Below are 19,535 nucleotides of genomic sequence, written 5' to 3' on the forward strand. Positions count from 1 at the left end.
TATTAACTGGACAGTTCGTAATAATGTATAGCCACATCTATATACTAAAGTCTCACACAAAGTATGATGTTTGTTTAAAGTCGGGTTAGCCAATTTCTATTTCTATTTGTCCTCCATTGGTGATCACACTTTCTAACTTTTTATGATCACAAAAAGTATTTGCAAGTTCATTGGTCATGGATCCTAAAGGTTCTCAAATGTTAAATTCTAGTATATATTTCTTTAGTTTTGTCTGTGAGGAAGAGAATGTGTAATGCTTTCGAAGCTCATATAAGAAGAAAAGAATTTTAAAATGAAATGTTATGAAATGTAGTTTTAGCCCTCTGTACCACTTTATTTACTGTGCTGCGTACTGTTGGACAGCATTTGTGATGCCACTTCAACTACACATAACGATTCCCACAGCAAAGAAAGTGTAACACTGAACATTTTTTTGTAAAAGACAAACGTAATTCCCGAACGACAAAGTTTGCACTTGATAAATATGTTGGTTAAATACATCATTTTATCAAACCTTTAACACGTTTATATAATATTTATTAGAGAATACTGGTTAAAAATCAAACAAGTCATTGAAACATCCTTGTAATAATTTTTATTTGTTTCACCAGGTTTTACACCATTTTGCAGGAACAAAAACAATTACCTATAACATAAAATATCACATAATATATTCACAAATAAAACATTTTAATTGGTTACATTAAAATGAATAAAAATCCAGTAGGGGCTTCTACATAGATTTATTATTTTCATAAACATAAATCGACTATTTTATAACTGGTGAATTACTGTGGTACAGCAGTTCAAATAAAATAAAATGTGGTAATGTTATTGTTCTGCATGGCATGCAGACCACTGTTTCCTCATCATAGGGCCATTCAAAGGAAACTGACATAAGATCAATTCTGTATCAGAGGTCTGACATTTTTGGCCTACAAAGAAAATTCCTGAAATAAAAACTTAATGCAACCAAAACAACACACTGACTGAAAGGTCATTTCAATAGCTGCATTACAACTATTTACATTTCAAGAACTATGAAATAAAACATTAAATAGAAAATGCTAAAGGTAAGGCAAAGTTTACTGGGGGTGATCCATTGACCAGCTGCTCAGAAAGTGCTTATTTACTAGTTGTTATACATTTAGAACAGCAGATGTAGACTGTTCTTACGACAGCATGGAGCATCACCATAGCTGAGGACTACATGAATTTATCACACTGAGAAGCAAGATTCTTTGTTGTATGTCTAAACACATTCATTTTTTTTTTATATTAAGTATTTGTTTTGGTGTGAAAATGGAGGCATTTCAAGAGGTTTACCAAAAATAACTGAAAGTAGCAGTTACTTAACAGTAACAAGAACAAAAAAAAATCAACTTTACCATATCCACAGACAAAATATGGATTATTTAGAAATGAAATGTTTATACTGTGGAAACAAAGTGCAATCCAAAACACCGTTAATCAACCAAGCACAACTTCTGAAAAGTTTCCACAAGACTTTATAAACCCAGGAGTTTGTTCACTATAAAGGGGAGAGCCAACTACTGCGTTGATGAAAAACGATACATTTGTTATAGTTCAAAATTTCTGAAGTGATCACTATCTTTAATGTTAAATGCAAATACTGACAACCTAAATGCTACTTAAAATGATATATAACTCACAATATACAGTAGGTAATGCTGCAATATGTGATTTACCATGTACAGTGGTACTGTAAACTAACAAAAAAATTAAGGAAAAAATCTTTTACAGCAAAACGTAACTTAGCCAAAACAACTTATTATTGCCATGAAATACTAAAATACTACAGTGAGAATTACAGGTTTTTGCTTTTGTTTTTTTTTTTTTTTATTTTTTTGGCAAAAATGTAATCCATCTCATAAATTTTCTTACCTATAATACAAGCAGTTCTAATTGCTTAAATCAAAATTGTGTGTTGATGACAAGGCGGTGACAAGACAGAGATGTAAAAGCTTGCTTGTGGTAGTTTGATTCTGCCTGCTAGACAAGAACCCCCCGGATGTCCTGGCTGTACTGGTCTTCTGAACAACCCCCAGGCAAACAAAGCACAGCTTAATAAATTACATTCATTTTCAAACATTGTTTTGAAAATTACAACATTGTTCTTTTACTAATATTTAACAAAAACTTTAAATTGTAATGACAAAATATATTTATCACTTTCTACATCAAAAATTACATTAAAACTGTAACTTTTGTGAAGAAAATAACAATCATGATGAAAAAAATAACAATATAAGAAAAGTGATTTTATTCATGCTGAACTAAAGTCATCTCACCATGGATTGTCTGTGAATCAAAAACCATCAAAATATAACATTTTTAATCAAGGTTTTTAATGCATACAAAACACATCAAAAGTAATGGGGATAATAAAAGGCTTTAAAAACAATAAAAAATATAGCAAGTAATAATATGGTAGTTGAACTACACAATTCGATTATAAATGTGGCCATTTTATAAATATTAACCATATTATAAAAATAACAGGTTGATTGTAATTGCGAAATGAATAAAATATCTCGATGGCCATAACATAAAATAAGCAAGACTTATCTAAACACATTGTTTTTTAACAATGGATTTTTAGCACTACTATGTGACAAAGGTTTTATAACCATTACAGAAACAACACATTTTCTGTGTTCTTATAAGTGTTCACTCTTCCCATGTAAACTACTTCAAAACCTATAGTAAAAATGAATGTTATGATACCAAATATTTTCAAACATTCTAGCTAAGCTGTCTTGTGTTTTCGTGATACTTTCTTTGTGATCTGTCTTCACACTGGGACATTTGCACTGCCTTTCTTTTCCTTTTCCCAGCTTAAATTAAGAGATCTCAGGAAGTCGGCTAAAACAGGTGCGCATTTGTGACACAGACTCCTCAAGATGGTACTTTTGTTTAAAAGACTTTTTAGGCACTTCTACGGTTTTTTTCTCAAATACAACAGGATTATCAAAGAGTGCAGCAGGGATTGGTGGCCATCTCCACTCAAACACAAGTGCAAGTCCAAACGCAAATACACATCAATCTTTTTAAAACGGCCATCTAAAATACACCTTCAATGGATTCAAGTTCTTGCACATCTGTAACTCCCAAAATGTGATGTCTGATCACTGTGACTATGACCATGACTGTAACCCAGCAGCAGAAAGACCTACTCAAGCCCACACTTTTACCCAGCATGCAGTTCAGTCACTGTCAATTAAGTCTGCCAGCAGACGTCAAACCTGGCAGACGTGGCCTGGGGAGCTTTGTCAGTCCAGCAACTTTGCTTAAGCCTTTGGCACAATGCAGGAGGCCCCAGATTTCTCCCTGATGGCCAGTGTTCCACAAAAAATACAGCTTTTTGTATATGCTTAACTCAAACACATATTCAAATTATGTACTCTATAAATGTAATTCTCAGCACAGGACATTTTTTTTTTTTTTTTTTTTTTTGCTATGAGAGTTACACACATTTGCAAATAACCAAGTGGCTCTTTCTTTTTGTGTCTTGTAATAACTTATTTGGCAGGTCCGTGTGCAGTGTGCACAGCTTTGGGACAGGAGCCAGCTGAACACGGACAGTGGACGCCCCAATGTAGGGCGAAACCGCCCTAGACAGACACCACCTGCACAACTGCAGCAACATTTTTTAAGGAACAAAAAAGCAGGCTCTACACAAAAGCCCACTGTAACTGGTGTATATCTGGGGTTTTCCTGTAAATATTCTCCTGTTCAGAACAATGAAGCACTTGACAATAAGCACTATTTTCTGACAGTGCAAATGATGTCTTGTCCTATGGTGAACTGTGTGCATTAAACAAAAATAAAGAGGAACCCACATTAACTGGAGAACATCCGCCAACAATCAATTAAAATTATATCTCCACCTTCATCTATATAGTGTATGTACAATATTCTGATTGTGTCATGTACATGTCAGTATTTTCCTAGCATTACATATACATAATTTGTACATATTACAACAGCACTTAAATGTTATTAGTTTATGATTTGTCCTTAACTGTCGTTACTCTTAGCATGCAGTTTGCTGTACTTCTAATAAAGAGGGTACATAGTATTTACAGAAGGGCTGTTTTGGCCTTATAAGTGCAGCATCTTGACACTCCCTTCCTTTCCTCTGGTTTACTTCAGGATGATCTGTATCAGAAAACAAGATGTTGAGACAGACAAGTCAGTCAGTGGCACACATTTGTAGCCTCTGATCAGCCCAGTGTGCTCTGGCACAGAAGATGCTGTTATAAATGACGTTTAATGAAATGGAGAAACTCTGGCACTGTAATATTAGACACGACCAGTGGTTGTCATGACGACAGTGCATCTGCAGATACCCCTTGGATGAAAAATGGTAGTCATTTGAGCAACGTGGCAAACCATCATTTGTTCCGTCTGGGAAGATAATGGCTAAAGAAGCATGTCAGAAAGAAAATTTAAATACAGTTAAAATCATATTAGAAAAAATAAATTAAAAATAATAAAAAGGGTTGTTTAAAGACCAAGACATAGAAGAGGAATTAGAAATTCTCTGACAGCATGTGGTCCTCCCCCAAGTCTCAACAGACAACAATCAGGGTGATGTGAAAAGGCAACTCAAAGCACAAAGAAGCAGGTCCTGGTGCCTAATGGCTGAAGCCTTGGTGTGTGAGCTGACATTTTTTTAATTAATTAATTAATTAATTAAACTTCCATAGCGCATTCTACTCCCTGTGCTTCATTACTTTTTGCTTCCTTATTATTGCAATGGATAAGAGTCCTGGTTGCTGGCACAGCAGTGAAAAATTCAAACCTGGATGGATCTCTGTACCTATAAAGCACTGGGAGAAACCCTAGTTATCAAATAGCTGTGTCTGACGGGTTTGCAACAGCGAACTGGACAACAACCAGGGGACCTTAACTGAGAACAGTCAGATTCTGAACAGAACAAAGAACAAGGGACTGGCAGACCCTGACCATGAGCCAGTTCAGAGTTTAAATTAATCAATCATTTACATTTATTTATTTGATGCTTTTCTCCAAAGCGACTTAAAGTTAAGCTACTTACAACGACTGATTCATTTATACAGATGAGTAATTTTCACTGGAGCAATTTAAGGTCAGTACCATGCTGCAGGGAACTACAGCAGGACATAAGATTCAGACCTGGTTCACTGATTCCAAAGGCAATGGCTCTAGTCACTACGCTACCTGCTGTGATGACAAGAAACGAATACTTCCATGTTGCAAAGAGACACACAAGCTATGTATTTTGTAAGAACATGGTCCTGCATAAGTACTGATGGGGAAAAACTCCCTCCATAGGTTTCCAATCAGCAAAGTGCAGAGGATATGAGAGGAGACAGCTTAGCAGCGAGGAAACCACTGATGCCAGAGGTTTGGGGATGAAGCGCAACACAGGACAGGGATGAAGGCATCCAGATGACACACAGTGAAAGTCCAAAGAAGCACAGGATGTAGACTCAAACAAGTTCACGCTGCCTGGTGCGAAGTGCTGTGTGAAAAGACAATCTGAAAAGATTCTGCGTTCCTAGATTTAACGTCAAACACACAAAAACCTCTTATTGTCACAGAAAAATATCGCAAGCATCTGATGATGAACAGAAAAGCACCAAAGAAGGAAAGCGGCCAGTGGGCAAGAGAAACGAGTCCTGTAGCAAATCCCCTGCTGCCAGTCTAAGAAGCAAAGCACTCAAATACAATAAGCCATGTTGGCATCACACAGAAGCAGCAAAGGGCTGATGCTGACAGCAGGCTAACAAAAGACACACATATACCCGCACTACTGATCTCTAAAGGATGAATCAAAAAGTTCAGCAACATTAATCAGATTTCATCCCGCATCTTATCGTCTATTGCCTCCCTTTCATTTTTGGCTATACTTTCTTCATCACAGAGTGTCCAAAAGGATACAAATACCTTTATCCTTTAACATACTCATCTAAAGTGAAGACCAAAAAATATTTTACATTACACTGGCCTGCACTAGAGCATAGCTCCACTTATTCTGGAACTACAGCCAGTTCTATTCCCAGCCAGTAGGGGGCGCTACAGCAGCATACAAGCACTCTAGCCAGCAGTCCACTTCCTCTTTGGAAAACGCTCAGGTACATCTCTATAACATACTGCTCCTCAGGAGACAACGAAAACTTAAGATACAGGTTGTGGAAAACCTAATGGGGCCATCGACAAGTGAAATCCTACCTTGAAAAAAAATGTGTCAAAGATGCAGCTTGTTGTGCATCCAAGTGCATACGTACTGTTGTACTTACAGATCTATATTTGTAACCAAAACGCTGTATAGGGGTGCCTGAGAATGGCCTCAACTGAAATTACTTAATTAAATTAACAATGGCACTAAGAACCCCCTCTGGATGCTTTGATATGGAAATAGGATGACTATTTCAAAGCCCCCAGTGTTAAGCTGCACTTTGGTCAGTGTAAAGGTGAGAAGAGTAATTTGAAAGTTCATCAGAAGGGACACTGCCATTCTTCAACATTATAACACACACACACACACACACACACACACACACACACACACACACACACACACACACAAAAACCATCTAAAACCGCTTGTCCCATATAGGGTTGTGGGGAGCTGGAGCCCAACCCGGCAACTCAGGGCATAAGGCTGAAGGGGGAGGGGACACACCCAGGACGGGACGCCAGTCCGTCGCAAGGCACCCCAAGCAGGACTCGAACCCCAGACCCACCGGAGAGCAGGACCCAGTCCAATCCACTGCGCCACCGTGCCCCCCTTAACATTATAAAATGGTACTAAAAACTTTTAAAACTGCTGTCATTGATTCATTCAGAAATGTTAACTGGACAGGATTAAGTACAGGCATACCACGTGGAACAATTTTCACACTCACATAAAACGCTGCCCAAGGCCCATGTGCTGCTGAATGTTTGTTTTTATAAATCAGGTTCAAATATATGTTGAACCTTCTGATGTACGCCGTTTTGTGGCTACTCATTGCGCAGTAAATATTTCCTTTGGACAGTCTCTTTGTCCTCTCTTTTAAAGCAGCCAAATGGAATACTTATGAACTTTATCCTACTTAGGAGCAATCATTAGCCATACTGCCAGCAGTTCTACAACTAAAAATCCTGTTCAATTATCAAACTGCGGCATGCAAGGGTGTGATAAAGAAATCTTTCTGCTTAAATGCCCTTTATATAATGAGTGCTGAAAGCAGCCATGTATTTTTTTTTTTTTTTTTTTTTTTTTTAATTTGGACAGAATCCTGCAGCTTCATCACCTGATTTTGGCACATTTTGAGCATGTCAAGGAAGGGAAGCAAAAGCCAGTTACAGCTCAAGCAAAATCAATATCTCAGTACAAGAGTGTCTAGATTAACATGAGTGACACATACAAAAGCAAGAATGTTCTTATTAATCTGTGTGCAAGAAAACTGTGTCTTTAGAAGAAGGAATATAACAGTCTATGCTGGTTTTCGGCACAAGAGAGAAGTGGACAGTCCTGCATTAGCGACCTCAAAACTGAGAACTGAACACCGTGGCACTGTGAAATTGAGAAATCTCAACATTTTCTTTGTTACTTCTAGATTGTTGCTCCAAAGTGTAAGATCTGATAAACTGTCAAATTACACATCCAAAATTACAAATTCCTTACACTGAACAAAAGCAGCAAGGGATATCAGTGTGTATTGTGTATATTATACCGTACTTGTACAAAGGCTCTACAAAAAGAGGAATTCTCCCAGTTCTCTTATCTGCAGCACTGATGCGCAATCTGCCACCCAGGAGATGAATCGGGGAGAGGATGGAGATGGGGACAGAGCACGACAGCAGGAGAGCTGTGCCTGGAGACCACCTGCACTCACTGGAGACCAAAGGCCCCACATCCTCAACCTTGCATAGCATAGGCAACCTCATCTCTCCTCCAGCTCTGGCTGGACCAGTAGATTCAGGGTTCCCAGCTCTAATAAGTCAGGGACAGATCCCTCAGAAAACAGCTCTTACCAGTCAGGCAAGCTATAATCCACCTGTCAAACTTCAAACCTCACTTCTAAGTTCCACAGAACTAAAAGGTGCAATACTTAGTTCATTTACATGTATTTTCTCACGGGCACACATTTTCCCAGTGCAGGTGAAAGAGGGACACTTGACATTTAAAAAAAGTAAAAACATGCAAAATAAGGAAATAATGCAACACAACACAACTACCATTTGCAAATGTGAGAACTCTAAATAAGAGCTTTGTCATATTCAGAAGACAGAAATAAATATTTGACGTACTTGATTATAATATTAGGTATTTTGTCATCAATATGCATGTTACAAAAATTTACACTGTATGGTTATGCATACTTATTTAGAGCTCAGGGATTCATGAAAGAAAGCTTTAAAAGGAGCAAACCTGATTGGCTGGTGCTGTTGCTGCGTAGGGGACACTTGTGGCAGGAGTTGTTGCTGCAGAGACAGTAGCAGGCGTAGCACTGTACATCATGGGTACTTTTTCAGGAAGGGAACCGTGGAAGCAATGAACAGGTAGGTGGAGCATTATGGAAACCATGGCAACAGGTGAGTTTTTTTGCATGGTGAATATTACACAGCGGGCAAGCCATCGTTAGGTTAGACCAGCAGATGGCGTGCGATCACGATGCAAAGCAAGGAAGCATGGGAGGAAAATAACAAAAAGAGGAAGAAGCCAATTACAATCACAACAGCAGGAAATTTTAACAGTATAATCAGTGGCACCCAGAAAGGCTTGGCACTTGTCCCGAAATAAACAAAACAAAACAGCTTCAGATGAACAACTTGAGAAATCTGCTGTGTGTTACATGTAACACCTTCAAAGACTTTGTTTGCAACAGGAGTAATCTAATAAGAACAGACATAACACACATAATGTACAACTTCTGATTAGGCAATCCTTCTGGGAAAATCAAATTCCCCAAACAACAGAGCACGACACATGGCAAATTACCTATAAATACATAACCAATTTTGCTTGAGACTTTAAATATTTTCAATTGTATTCTGTCCAAAAAAATGGAAAGGAAATAAAAATGACAGGAAGTACAATTGAGCGAGGATGATAATATTTGTCAGAAATAGAAAATGAACTACAATACATCCTCTCTTACAGGCCGTAAAAAAATCTCCTGGGTTTCCATCATGGTGTACATGCGGAAAGGTTAAATAGCTTGTCTTTTAATACAGCCGTAAGAGAGACTATTACATTTGTTTGCCCCATTTTAAGTGAAATCAGGAAAAAGAGAGAACCTACCAAGGCCTGTAGCGGGAGTCATGCACAAGACTGACCCTGTACATGCAGCGAAAAGTGAGCAGATTTTAACAAGGGAGAAAAAAAAAAAAAAAGGTTAGAGAGAGACTGTTAAAAGCATGCTGTACAGATCCACAACCCAGTCATTACAGCTGTGCCATCCATTTGTAGTTTTTATTCTACATGTACCATAAACTGCATACAATTCGGATAAACAGAGAAGGCAGTTTTATAGTAAATAAAATAATTCATGCAAATGGAGCAGTAAGGCAAACTACAAATGAAATGCATTCACAGATCCCTGGGACAATCTGGGTGTTCCAGACGGGAGTTAAAGGTGACACCAGTGAGATGTGCGAAAGCATGCGGGGTAAAGAAGGGCCGGCAGCTGCTGGATGAGCAGCCTAACAAAGTCACCTAATAGCGCTATACGTGATCTAGAGCTGGAACCCAGTCCAGCTGGGGATGGTGTGGGTGCCAGGATGGGTAGGCTGAGGATAATAATGAATTATACTGGTACACAAAACAAAGAAAATCCAATTTCTTTAGAAAATAACAGAAATGAAGGGTGAGTACAATAGTACTTGCAGGGGAAAAGTCTGAACGCTGAATTCTACCTAAATATATATTTTGTTTTTATGCAAAACAGCTCATATTTCAGATATCTACTGATGTAACCAGATGGTAGTCTGTGTACACCAGTGGTTTTACTGAGGGTGTGTATAAGACATAAGCAGGCATAATATGGCGACTTCAAATTCTATCAATCATGTTCTGAAAACATATTACTGGTTATATTTTATATAGACTAAACTGTGTCTTAGATAAATAAGAAATGTTTCAATTTTTATTACAGGCACATAGTTTCAATGGGAGATATGAGAACTTGATCCATTACCACACAATTCCGGCATGCAGCACTATTTCTAAATAAAACATACTACAAGAAAGGTATACAAACCTTGGATTATCAATACCGAACTGGGTTTTTGAGACACTTCAGACAAGATGCTTCTCTCTGATGTGCACGTTTGTTATTATTGCCCTTTAATTGTACTTTCAGGATCCATATTCTTGTGTGACTGAGTGAATGTATGTGTATGTAAACACCTTGGTAAATATGTGGGGATTCTTAGTGGTTATAGAGTACCTGTGGGAAAGAAGGTGGCTGGCTGCTGGAGCTGTGCGGTGGCCAGAGCCTGTTGGTAGTGCAGAACGCTGGGGGTGAAGAGAGTGCTGGCTCCATTGCTCTTCTCTAAGGCAGGCCTCTTGGGCAGGGGCTGCAGAAGACCAGGAGGGAAGGCCTGCAAAGAACAAAAGGGAGAGAGCATCAGCACTGGGGAAAACACTCCTAGTTCTCAACAGGAAACACTCCTATATATTGAAGTTTTTTTTTTTACATTCCAATAAATCACAAGGACAATGAAAAATTACAAACACTGGACTATAATCAAAGTATTTTGCAGTCAATAACTGAAAAAATTGTACAACACTTAAATGCCTTAATTTAATAAAAAAACAACCTTTAGGAGTATATTACGCTTTCTTCTGAGCATAATAATTTACATTCACTGATGGCAAATGAGTCCATACAGAAGTACTTGATGGGTCTAACTGGTTTTAAAACAAAAAGCCAAATCAAATTCTGTGAGTTGCTACAATACATTACAAAGCTACATGCAAAGCAAAAGGTGAAAGGTCAAAGTACCAGATCTACAGTTGCCTCGAGGGGTCGCTTCATTGCTTTGGCAGTCGACTGAGTCTTTAAATAGCAGGCAGCGAGCACATGATGGCAGTGGGCCAATGGGATTCAAGCGTATTAACATACAGGTAACAGCAAGCAGAGGTGCATCATGGGGACAGCATTGCATTGTGGATAGGTGAGAAGGGGGGGAAAAAAAACAAAATAATCTGAATGCAGTATACCACATACAAAACCATAGGCATGCACAAACAAAAAGAATTGTTCCAAAGAAACATACTGCTAAGTACTGAATTAGTACGAAAGCAAAAGCAACTACTACACCATTGTTAAATGCCTAGAAAATTACAACTGTTATATATCAAAAATTAAACATAATATTAGGATTGCAGTTATTAGTTATGTATGCATTCATACTGTTCTAGAAGATACAGAAACAATACTATTAATGATCACGTTAATAGAATTTAAGTCTACAGAACAATAAATATCTACACAGTTACCATTAGATTGATACACACACACACACACACACACACACACACACACACACACACACACTCGCACACACACACACAGATATATAAAATCTACCAGAATGCTTAAATCACTATTCCTTAATTTTATCTTAACGGTGTGCAAAAACACTGCTGTACTAAAAAATTGTAAAAGCTACACAAAGGGCATTTGCAGTGTATGAAAAAACTCAATTTTTACTGAAAGATACTCATTAAGACAAGAAATTTTTCCACTCGTATTTTTCACTCATTAATTCTCAGACAAAAGGCAAGTTAAAGAAAGTATTGTCTTCCATATGTTTATAATGCCCTTAAATACCCTTAAACATCACCTAGGTTATTCCAGTATGTGGAGAGGGTCTGATTTCAACAGTAAATGGGCAGACTGGTGGTTGCTGTGATATAGGCAGCCATCTACATGGTCCCTGGGAAGTGGAAACTAATAGTATTGTAATGACCATTGGATATTTTCTTCTTCTTCTTCTTTCTTATTTTTACATAAGGTTTACAAGTTCTCCAGTTCGTACAATATGACTATCTCCAAGAATATTCAGCTGGCTTGAACAACACTTTCCACCAAAGCATGAAGTATCTTTCAGAAAAAAATGGCTTCTTTGTTAGAGGTTTCCATCATGTAAAGTCATTATAATTAATCTGGTGCATTCTAAAATTTTCAAGCGTTTCTTGTTTCCACTTATTTGAAATAACAGGTTAATCTTGTTGGTTTAAGAGCTTTAGCATTATAACCAGTGCAAAGGAGCAGATCAATTTCCAATACCAGAGTATAAAATGTGGAGCTCTGTTTAAACTGTCATCTTTATTATTTGTATATATATGTTGCTTAAGTTTTCTGGAACTTCATGAAAAGTGTATACGTGTGTGTTTTTCACAAAGTCTTACACAACATTTCTGAAGTCAGGCTGTAATGTACTTATCATTACCTGTCATAATGTCACACAAAACACCCAAATTCTGATTACTGTCACTACACTACTGGTCTTTCTCAAGACCACCGATAACTGTCAGATTTATTCTACAGTAAAGCCTGTGCCTTGTGCCTCCAACAAACTAGCAATACAGGTGTCTGATTTTATTTCATGTCAAATTGACCTGCAAAAATAACAAAAACAAAACATCTGCAATATAAATGACAGGGTAACCAAATGACTTAACAGGCAAAAACATGAGAATAAGAATGAAAATGTTTCAAAATAAAATGTGTCAAACACATTTTAAAAGAAATGTTATACAGCTTCACAAATAAGGCCATGCAGAAAAAGCCTATGCTTCAGGAACTACAACTGGAAGCTTAAGTTTAAAGAAGAACATTGGAGCAAATAATATCTCACAAACTTGGTTTTGGGTTAATTTATGCTATAAGACACACACAACTTTCTTCCCTGGGTTGGGGAACAAGAGTTTCCAGTAAGCCGGGAAAAGCAAAGGAAATGGCAACTGAAATTAGACTGAAGAGCTGCAAAATATAAGGTGCAGCAAGGTTTGGAGTATGAAACGTGACTGACGTAGCAGAGGAGCAATTTCAACGCATGCTGAAATGGTTTATAAATTGCCTGAAATAGAAACTGGGCTAAATGATATTTTTGCATAAATACTATAAATGCAGGAATTGCAAAGTAAAACGATTACTGGATTCCAGCTGATGAGGAATAACTAAATATATTCACCAAAAAGCAAGGTGAAGTATTAGATGTAACAAATGAATAGAAAATGTATTTCACTGTATTTTCTTGATTAGAAAAGTCAGTTAATAATGGACAAAGAAAATCTGGAGACTTGACAAGATTAGGATGTAATGTGTATGTATAGAATTATCTGCCTTTGCTTGCATCCTAATGGTCTGCTATTTATCGACATAGCTGCTTTTGTTAACACCAGATCAATGCAGATATAGACAGTGGGGTACATTAGGCCAAGGGGAGTGAAGTAATGTACAGGTTGCCCGTGGGGTACACTGGGTCCTGGGGAGATATAATGTAATGAAGGTCTGTCTGCTGGTTACTGATGCTGCAGCTATTTCGGTTAATGGCGGTTTGGGGACAGATTGCCTGTGTGTCCTGGAGTCACCCCTTTGCCTGGGAGTGGAGACTGGGCTCTAAAGCATGCTTAAATTCAGGAAACAAGACTACATAGTGCATATTTCATGAACCGAGTCTGTGCGTTGAATAAGACTGAAAATGTGGTACAATCAGCACAAACTTAGATGCACGTTGTACACTTGTAAGCATTTTAAGAAAATAATAATGAAAAGAAGATCAATACTCTTACAAAGTAACGGATACCATAAAACAATAAGAATATACAATGAGAAAGATGAAGTCTTCTATTCTAGACAGGTACGACATTCATCCTTTTTGTGCTCACTGAAAGGCTAACTGCCTATTTTTATGGTATCAGCGCATTGTGACATTTGCTTGTTTTTGCTTTAGCATCAGTATGATTGACTTGATATGACAAAACATCTGGCACTGTACAGCTCTGATAGCAAAGTATAACGCCTACTGTGTAAGAAAGTAACAGTATAAATATAGACAAATAACAGTGCTCCACATTTCATGTATTAAACAAAAACAACAATAATAATAAATGGGAGAATGTGCAGTGATTGCTAAAGAATTCAAAATAATTTCAAGTGTACCTAATATTTAATATTATTACTCAAAAACATTTTAAAAGGTATGCAGATAAATGTTCACAAGTGTATAATAAGCTGCTGCATAACCATGAAAATATTTTAACAGCAAGATGATCATTTAAGTGTTTAGTAACTGGTTGGTTGAGAAATATGCACCAACCCTTAAAAATGTTACAATACACTCATGCGAACATCTCTATGCAAAGTGTAAAATACACGTCCTTGCTGCGTCACCTGGTTGGTCCAACTATAACCAATCACATGAAGAAATGCCAGGGTCTCACCATGGCTGCAGCTGTGGCGGCGGCCTGCGCGGCCACGGCAGTCTGGCCAGCTTGGTGGTGTGCAGCCTTGATCTTGGCCTGCAGGTGCGCGGGCGGGTGGAAGTACTTGCACTTCTCCCGTGAGCAGCGGCTCTTGATATAGTCCATGCAGACGGTAACTGTGTTGTCGCTTGTGTCAATCATGGGGCTGTCGCTGGGGTGTGCGAAGCGGCAGTCTGTCTCACCGCGTGCGCAGTTCCCCCGCTGGAACTCCCTGCACACCTGCCCAAGAAGCAACACAAAAAGCACAACAAGCACAGTAAACATAATATGCAAAAGCTACGGGCCGACCCAAAGCGCTGGCGTGAAAAACACCTCGTCTTTCAAATGTATGAGAACACTCAATACATGTGGGAAGGATCGGCACATATGCTGTTGATTTATGGGAATGCGCACAGGCTGGCTATCTACAGAAATGGTTACAGACTTGGTGTCTTACGAAAGGTCTGCAAGCCAGTAAACTAGTTTTGCATAATTCCGTATCAGACCTAGTTTACATTTTTCATTAGGTTTATCAAGGAGTTTATTATGAGGTTATTTTTTTCCTGACTCATTGTTTTGGCTTTACGCTACAAGACAAACTGTTATGGGGAAGTCATGTCTAAGTTGGAGCAGATCAGTTGCCAAGAACAACACAGAGGCACGATGTTTGTTTTCAATCATCTAAATGGTGCATAAAAATAAGTAAGTAAGCAAGCAAATAAATAAATAAAGAAATAAATGAATAAATAAATACTGTGTCTTTCTTTTGTCAGGTACAAGATAACTAACAGCACAAGCAAATGTAGGTAGCCTGATGAGGTTTAGAGGATGACAGGCAGTGATGAGATTCACATTCTCACAAGTGGATGTCTAACTGGGGTGGCTATCTGTTTACCTCCAACTTGTCAGCCCGCAGCAGCTTCTGTGTGGAGGAGGAACCCTGGACAGTGATGGAGGGGCTCCCGGGGACAATGACAGGAGCACTGGGGAGCATTTCCGTGGGAACAAGACCCATTCCAGGGGTCACTGGGGTCAGGTAGGGAGCGTAGCTTAGGCTGGGGCTTGTTCCTAAGCCCTGGGTAACAGGAAATGTGTGCTGTGAAAAACAAGAGAACAGTGAACACAGCAATGGGTTTTCAGCAATGGAATTTTCTTAAGATTTTGTTTATATGTACAAAAATTCAGAGAAGGACGTACAGAAAATAAGAGTCTACACTGAATTCTTCAATGGCTAGCCAGGGGGTTTTCATGTAAAATAGATGCCCATTCTCAACACTTGGGACATGTTAGAAAGATATACTTGTATAGATCTCCTACAAAACATTTAGTGCGGCTGCAGTAACGCTCATTACAAATGCAATAAAGCATCCTGAGACTGATGGTGTTTTACACTAATGGAGCAAAACAATTTTTTTTTTTTTTTTTTGACAACAGGGAGATGCAAACAGCTCAAACCAAAAAACAGCTGCTGGCAATTCAAAAGAAAGCTCAGTTGTTCTTGCTTCATAAGAACAGTGCGTCCTGAGACATCAGTACATATATTCACAGGTAGATAGAATACGAATATTAATCAGGAACTCATTAAAATTCACAGGGATGAACAATATGACTGGAAGGTACATATATCCTTCCTTCCTTCCTTAGGCTTCTCAGTCACCCCAGCCTTGAAAGTCTTGACCAGAGTTTGGGTCAAGTCTGATTATGGGAGTTGCAGACCCAGGAAGACCCACACCTGACAAAACTTTTAAAAATCTTGTAAATCAGTTATATGACAAAACAAAGCAAAGAATGGAATTATTTTCAGCTTTAGCTTCAATCTGTTGTAATTTGGTAGGATGAACTTTTTTTTTTTTTTTTTTAATTCTTTGGTCTTTATCAGCAGGGAGGTGCTATGGCAGAGTAGAGAGGAACTCACCATGGGCTGCATGGTTGTGCCTGGGAGCACAAACTGCATCTGCTGAGCCAGCATTGCAGCAGCTGTCTTCTGCTGGATGAGGTTGTTGCGACCGTTTATTTCCAGCTGGGTTTTTAAATGTGCTGGTGGGTGAAGGTATTTGCAGTTCTCTCTCGTACACCGACCCTGCAACAGGAGCGGGGAAAAATAAACGCAGGCAGATTTTAAGACAAGGTACCCTTGAAGTTTGTTCAGCTATAATAAAAGGAATATGGCAGAATATGCAATACCAGGTAGCTAATAAAATCTAATGAAACATTTATAGAAGCAGGTTTTGGGATACAAATATAAGTCAGTGCCCCACAGAAGCGTTCAAAGTTATGGGTTGTACGTGTTCATTTCCTTCACCTGTACACAACTTTCTTCTCTACTCGACACGCCACCTGCCTCCCCGTTAATAACGCAAAGTGGAACAAAGTCACACCTGACTTGAACTGCCAGTCTGGTAACCCACGCAGGTCCGCAAACAGCACATTGCCATCGCACATGGTTTAGCGCAGGTGAACTTGGGGGGGGGGGGGGGGGGGGGGTGAAATATACAATAAGAATAAGATTTTAGAACACTTTGAAAGTGTTCTCAAGTGCTCTTTTGTCTGAAATGTTTCACACATTTCACGTTATGATTTATGAACACAAAGAACAACAGTAACAACTCTAACGAAAAAGTGTTATCCCCCCATTGCTGGCAAGTGCAAATATCCCACTGAGTGCAGACCGTCAGTTTCCCAGACCAAACAACGGCGCTACCATGCTTGGAGCTCTGAGTTATTGTCATTCTTGTTTCTGTTGATGTGATGCCATTTCACTGGATCAGAGTAGAGGAAAGAACAATTCAAATCTTCAGCTCAATATTTCCATATAAACAGGCAAAACACATAACCTCAGGAAACCATTTCCAATATTTGAGAAAAAACACACAAACATTAAAGAAGCTTAAAGCAAATGTAAAAGAGAGAGGTGAAAATATACACTAGTATATTACAGAATGAAGCACTACTACTAAATCAGCTGAAATCCCTTCCCCACACCATGTTAAACATGATCTCTCAAGTTCAAGTTATGGTGCAAATGTTCACGCACCATAACTTTATGATCAAGCCCAGATAAGCCTTTATACAGCCACTACTCCTGTATTGTGTGTAAATGTTAGTGTACCTTAAAAAAATAAAAATTTTGTAGGAAGGTGATCAGGAATCGTCTATTCCAACTTTTATGCCCCTACTCGTGCGATGAACATCGGTGCATAAAGTGGAAAGAAACAAACTAAGTTTACTTTAGAATCACACATCTGCAACTATGTCTCTTTCTCCTAAGTTAATGCACAAATTGTATTTCTCTGAGATGTACGTCGCTTTGGAGAAAAGCATCTGCTAAATGAATAAATGTAAATGTAAACAATTTGAGTGAATTTCAGTGACAATAACCGCCTGGGGAGAAATGAAAATACGCAAGAAGCACAATGTATGTGTGTACATTTGGCGATGTTTGCTTCTGTGCTAAGGAGCCGCAGGGAGCCAAGAGGAGATCACGCACAGCGCTGGAGGGCCTGGCTGGAGAAACCCAGCCGCTTCACGCCTCCTTGTTGGCTCTGAAAGCCAGTGTCCTCCAGGCGTTTGCTGTGCCCCGCCAAACGGTAAAAGAAACGGCTCTTTGCGCCAAGCTGCAAAATTAAATCAAGAAATACTGACACTATATGGTCTTTTCGTGGAGGTCAATGGATTTATGGGGTGTTTATGTAACACCGAAGAAGCAGTCCTTCTTTGCAGTTAAGTATTCTTTCTGAAAGTTAATACACATTGTCATTTTTTTCTGGGAGTCACTCAAATGTAAACTTTTACAAAAAGACAGGAGTTTGCAAGATGCAAACTTAAGAATGTCAACTGGACAACTGTATTCTCACATTCATAATGCAGTTTATTTCCTGTGCAGTGCAGTGATTGTCCTGAAAAATTCTCTACCTCTCTAATGATATTGTGGGGAGGGAGAACGTATTTGACCAAAAGACCCCTCTGCACACTGCTACCCTGTCCCCCAGTCTTCTGCCAAATTTTACCTTTTCTTATAAATTGAACTTCAAGCACAGTTTCCTCTGCACTCCAACATTCATGTAAATCTCACATTCACATTTATTTACGATGCTTTTGTCCAAGGTGATGTGCAATGTTTAAATAATTTCAATTACCTGCCCATTCATACAGCAGGGTAATTTTACCTAGAACATCATGCAGTAATGGTGGAGACTGGAACCCGGGTCCTTCTGGTGCAAGCCGATGGCTCTGTGCCACTGGTGCTTCACAATTATTTCACAGAATTGTTTAGGCTTTTACATTAAGTACAGCTAGAAATGTTCCTGAAGAAATTCAGATTAAGTACTTTCTTTGATGCCAAATAATACACAAAAATCTCTTGAACGGCAAAATCCTTACAAATTGTTGATGTAGTGCACTTTTTGTATTGCTCTTGGAGTCGCTTTGGAGAAAAGCATGCGCTAAACGAATAAATGTAAATATCACTGTAAAAGCACTTGGGGCCCCCTCCTGTCATTACTCACCATAGCACTTACTGCCTTATAAAAGTTATACCGAATCTCGTTTCCAACGAGGATTTTAAATTCCACACAAATTTAACAACCCCATTATGCCACAATATTCAAATAAGACAAAATTTGCATAACTAAGCATGCAATGACTCATCATATTCTTCCCAGTCCCATTCTACCAGATGTGTAAAATTCATCACAGCAAATGTGTCTTATATATGCAACTTTTATTCCTGGCAGCGAAACATTTTATAAACAGAACAGCATAATTTTTCCTGAATGAAGACTTGTCCCTTTGAGCTCACACTAATTATTCCAATTAACAGCAGGCACAAGTGGATGAAGTCACACTGATAACTATAATTTGAAACTTTAGGTACATTAAGTTACAAAGTACTTCAGGGTACTGTACCTAAACTTAGCCGTACTTCATTTTATTTTTCAAGCCATTAAATATTTACGGAGCAGAAAATGCGGTGGTTATTCAGTGAATTTTGAAATATTTTTGACAAAGGCGTTTAAAAATATCAAAGTTGCGAATGGACAGCACACTATTAAAGACAAGC

At 38.5% G+C, this 19,535-nt stretch overlaps 1 protein-coding gene across 9 annotated transcripts in view; it reads right to left on the bottom strand.

Moving 5' to 3' along the window:
- Positions 1-2,206: 2,206 nt before the first annotated feature.
- LOC108930080 (muscleblind-like protein 2a) overlaps positions 2,207-19,535 on the bottom strand; it is a 43,923-nt gene continuing 26,594 nt past the window's right edge. Inside the window, exons 4-11 of one of the 9 annotated variants that reach the window (XM_018745169.2) lie at positions 16,392-16,556; positions 15,372-15,572; positions 14,456-14,716; positions 11,007-11,060; positions 10,449-10,602; positions 9,302-9,337; positions 8,429-8,481; positions 4,095-4,182 (exon numbers count right to left, since the gene is read on the bottom strand). In XM_018745169.2, coding sequence (XP_018600685.1) covers positions 4,168-4,182; positions 8,429-8,481; positions 9,302-9,337; positions 10,449-10,602; positions 11,007-11,060; positions 14,456-14,716; positions 15,372-15,572; positions 16,392-16,556 — 939 coding nt within the window. In that variant the 3' untranslated portion in view covers positions 4,095-4,167. Of the gene's footprint in view, positions 4,183-8,428; positions 8,524-9,301; positions 9,338-10,448; positions 10,603-11,006; positions 11,061-14,455; positions 14,717-15,371; positions 15,573-16,391; positions 16,557-19,535 lie in introns of all 9 variants that reach the window. The other 8 variants (XM_018745134.2, XM_018745177.2, XM_018745192.2 and 5 more) reach the window with 8 other exon arrangements.

The sequence above is a fragment of the Scleropages formosus genome, chromosome 12 (genome assembly GCF_900964775.1).
Source record: "Scleropages formosus chromosome 12, fSclFor1.1, whole genome shotgun sequence".
NCBI lineage: Eukaryota > Metazoa > Chordata > Actinopteri > Osteoglossiformes > Osteoglossidae > Scleropages > Scleropages formosus.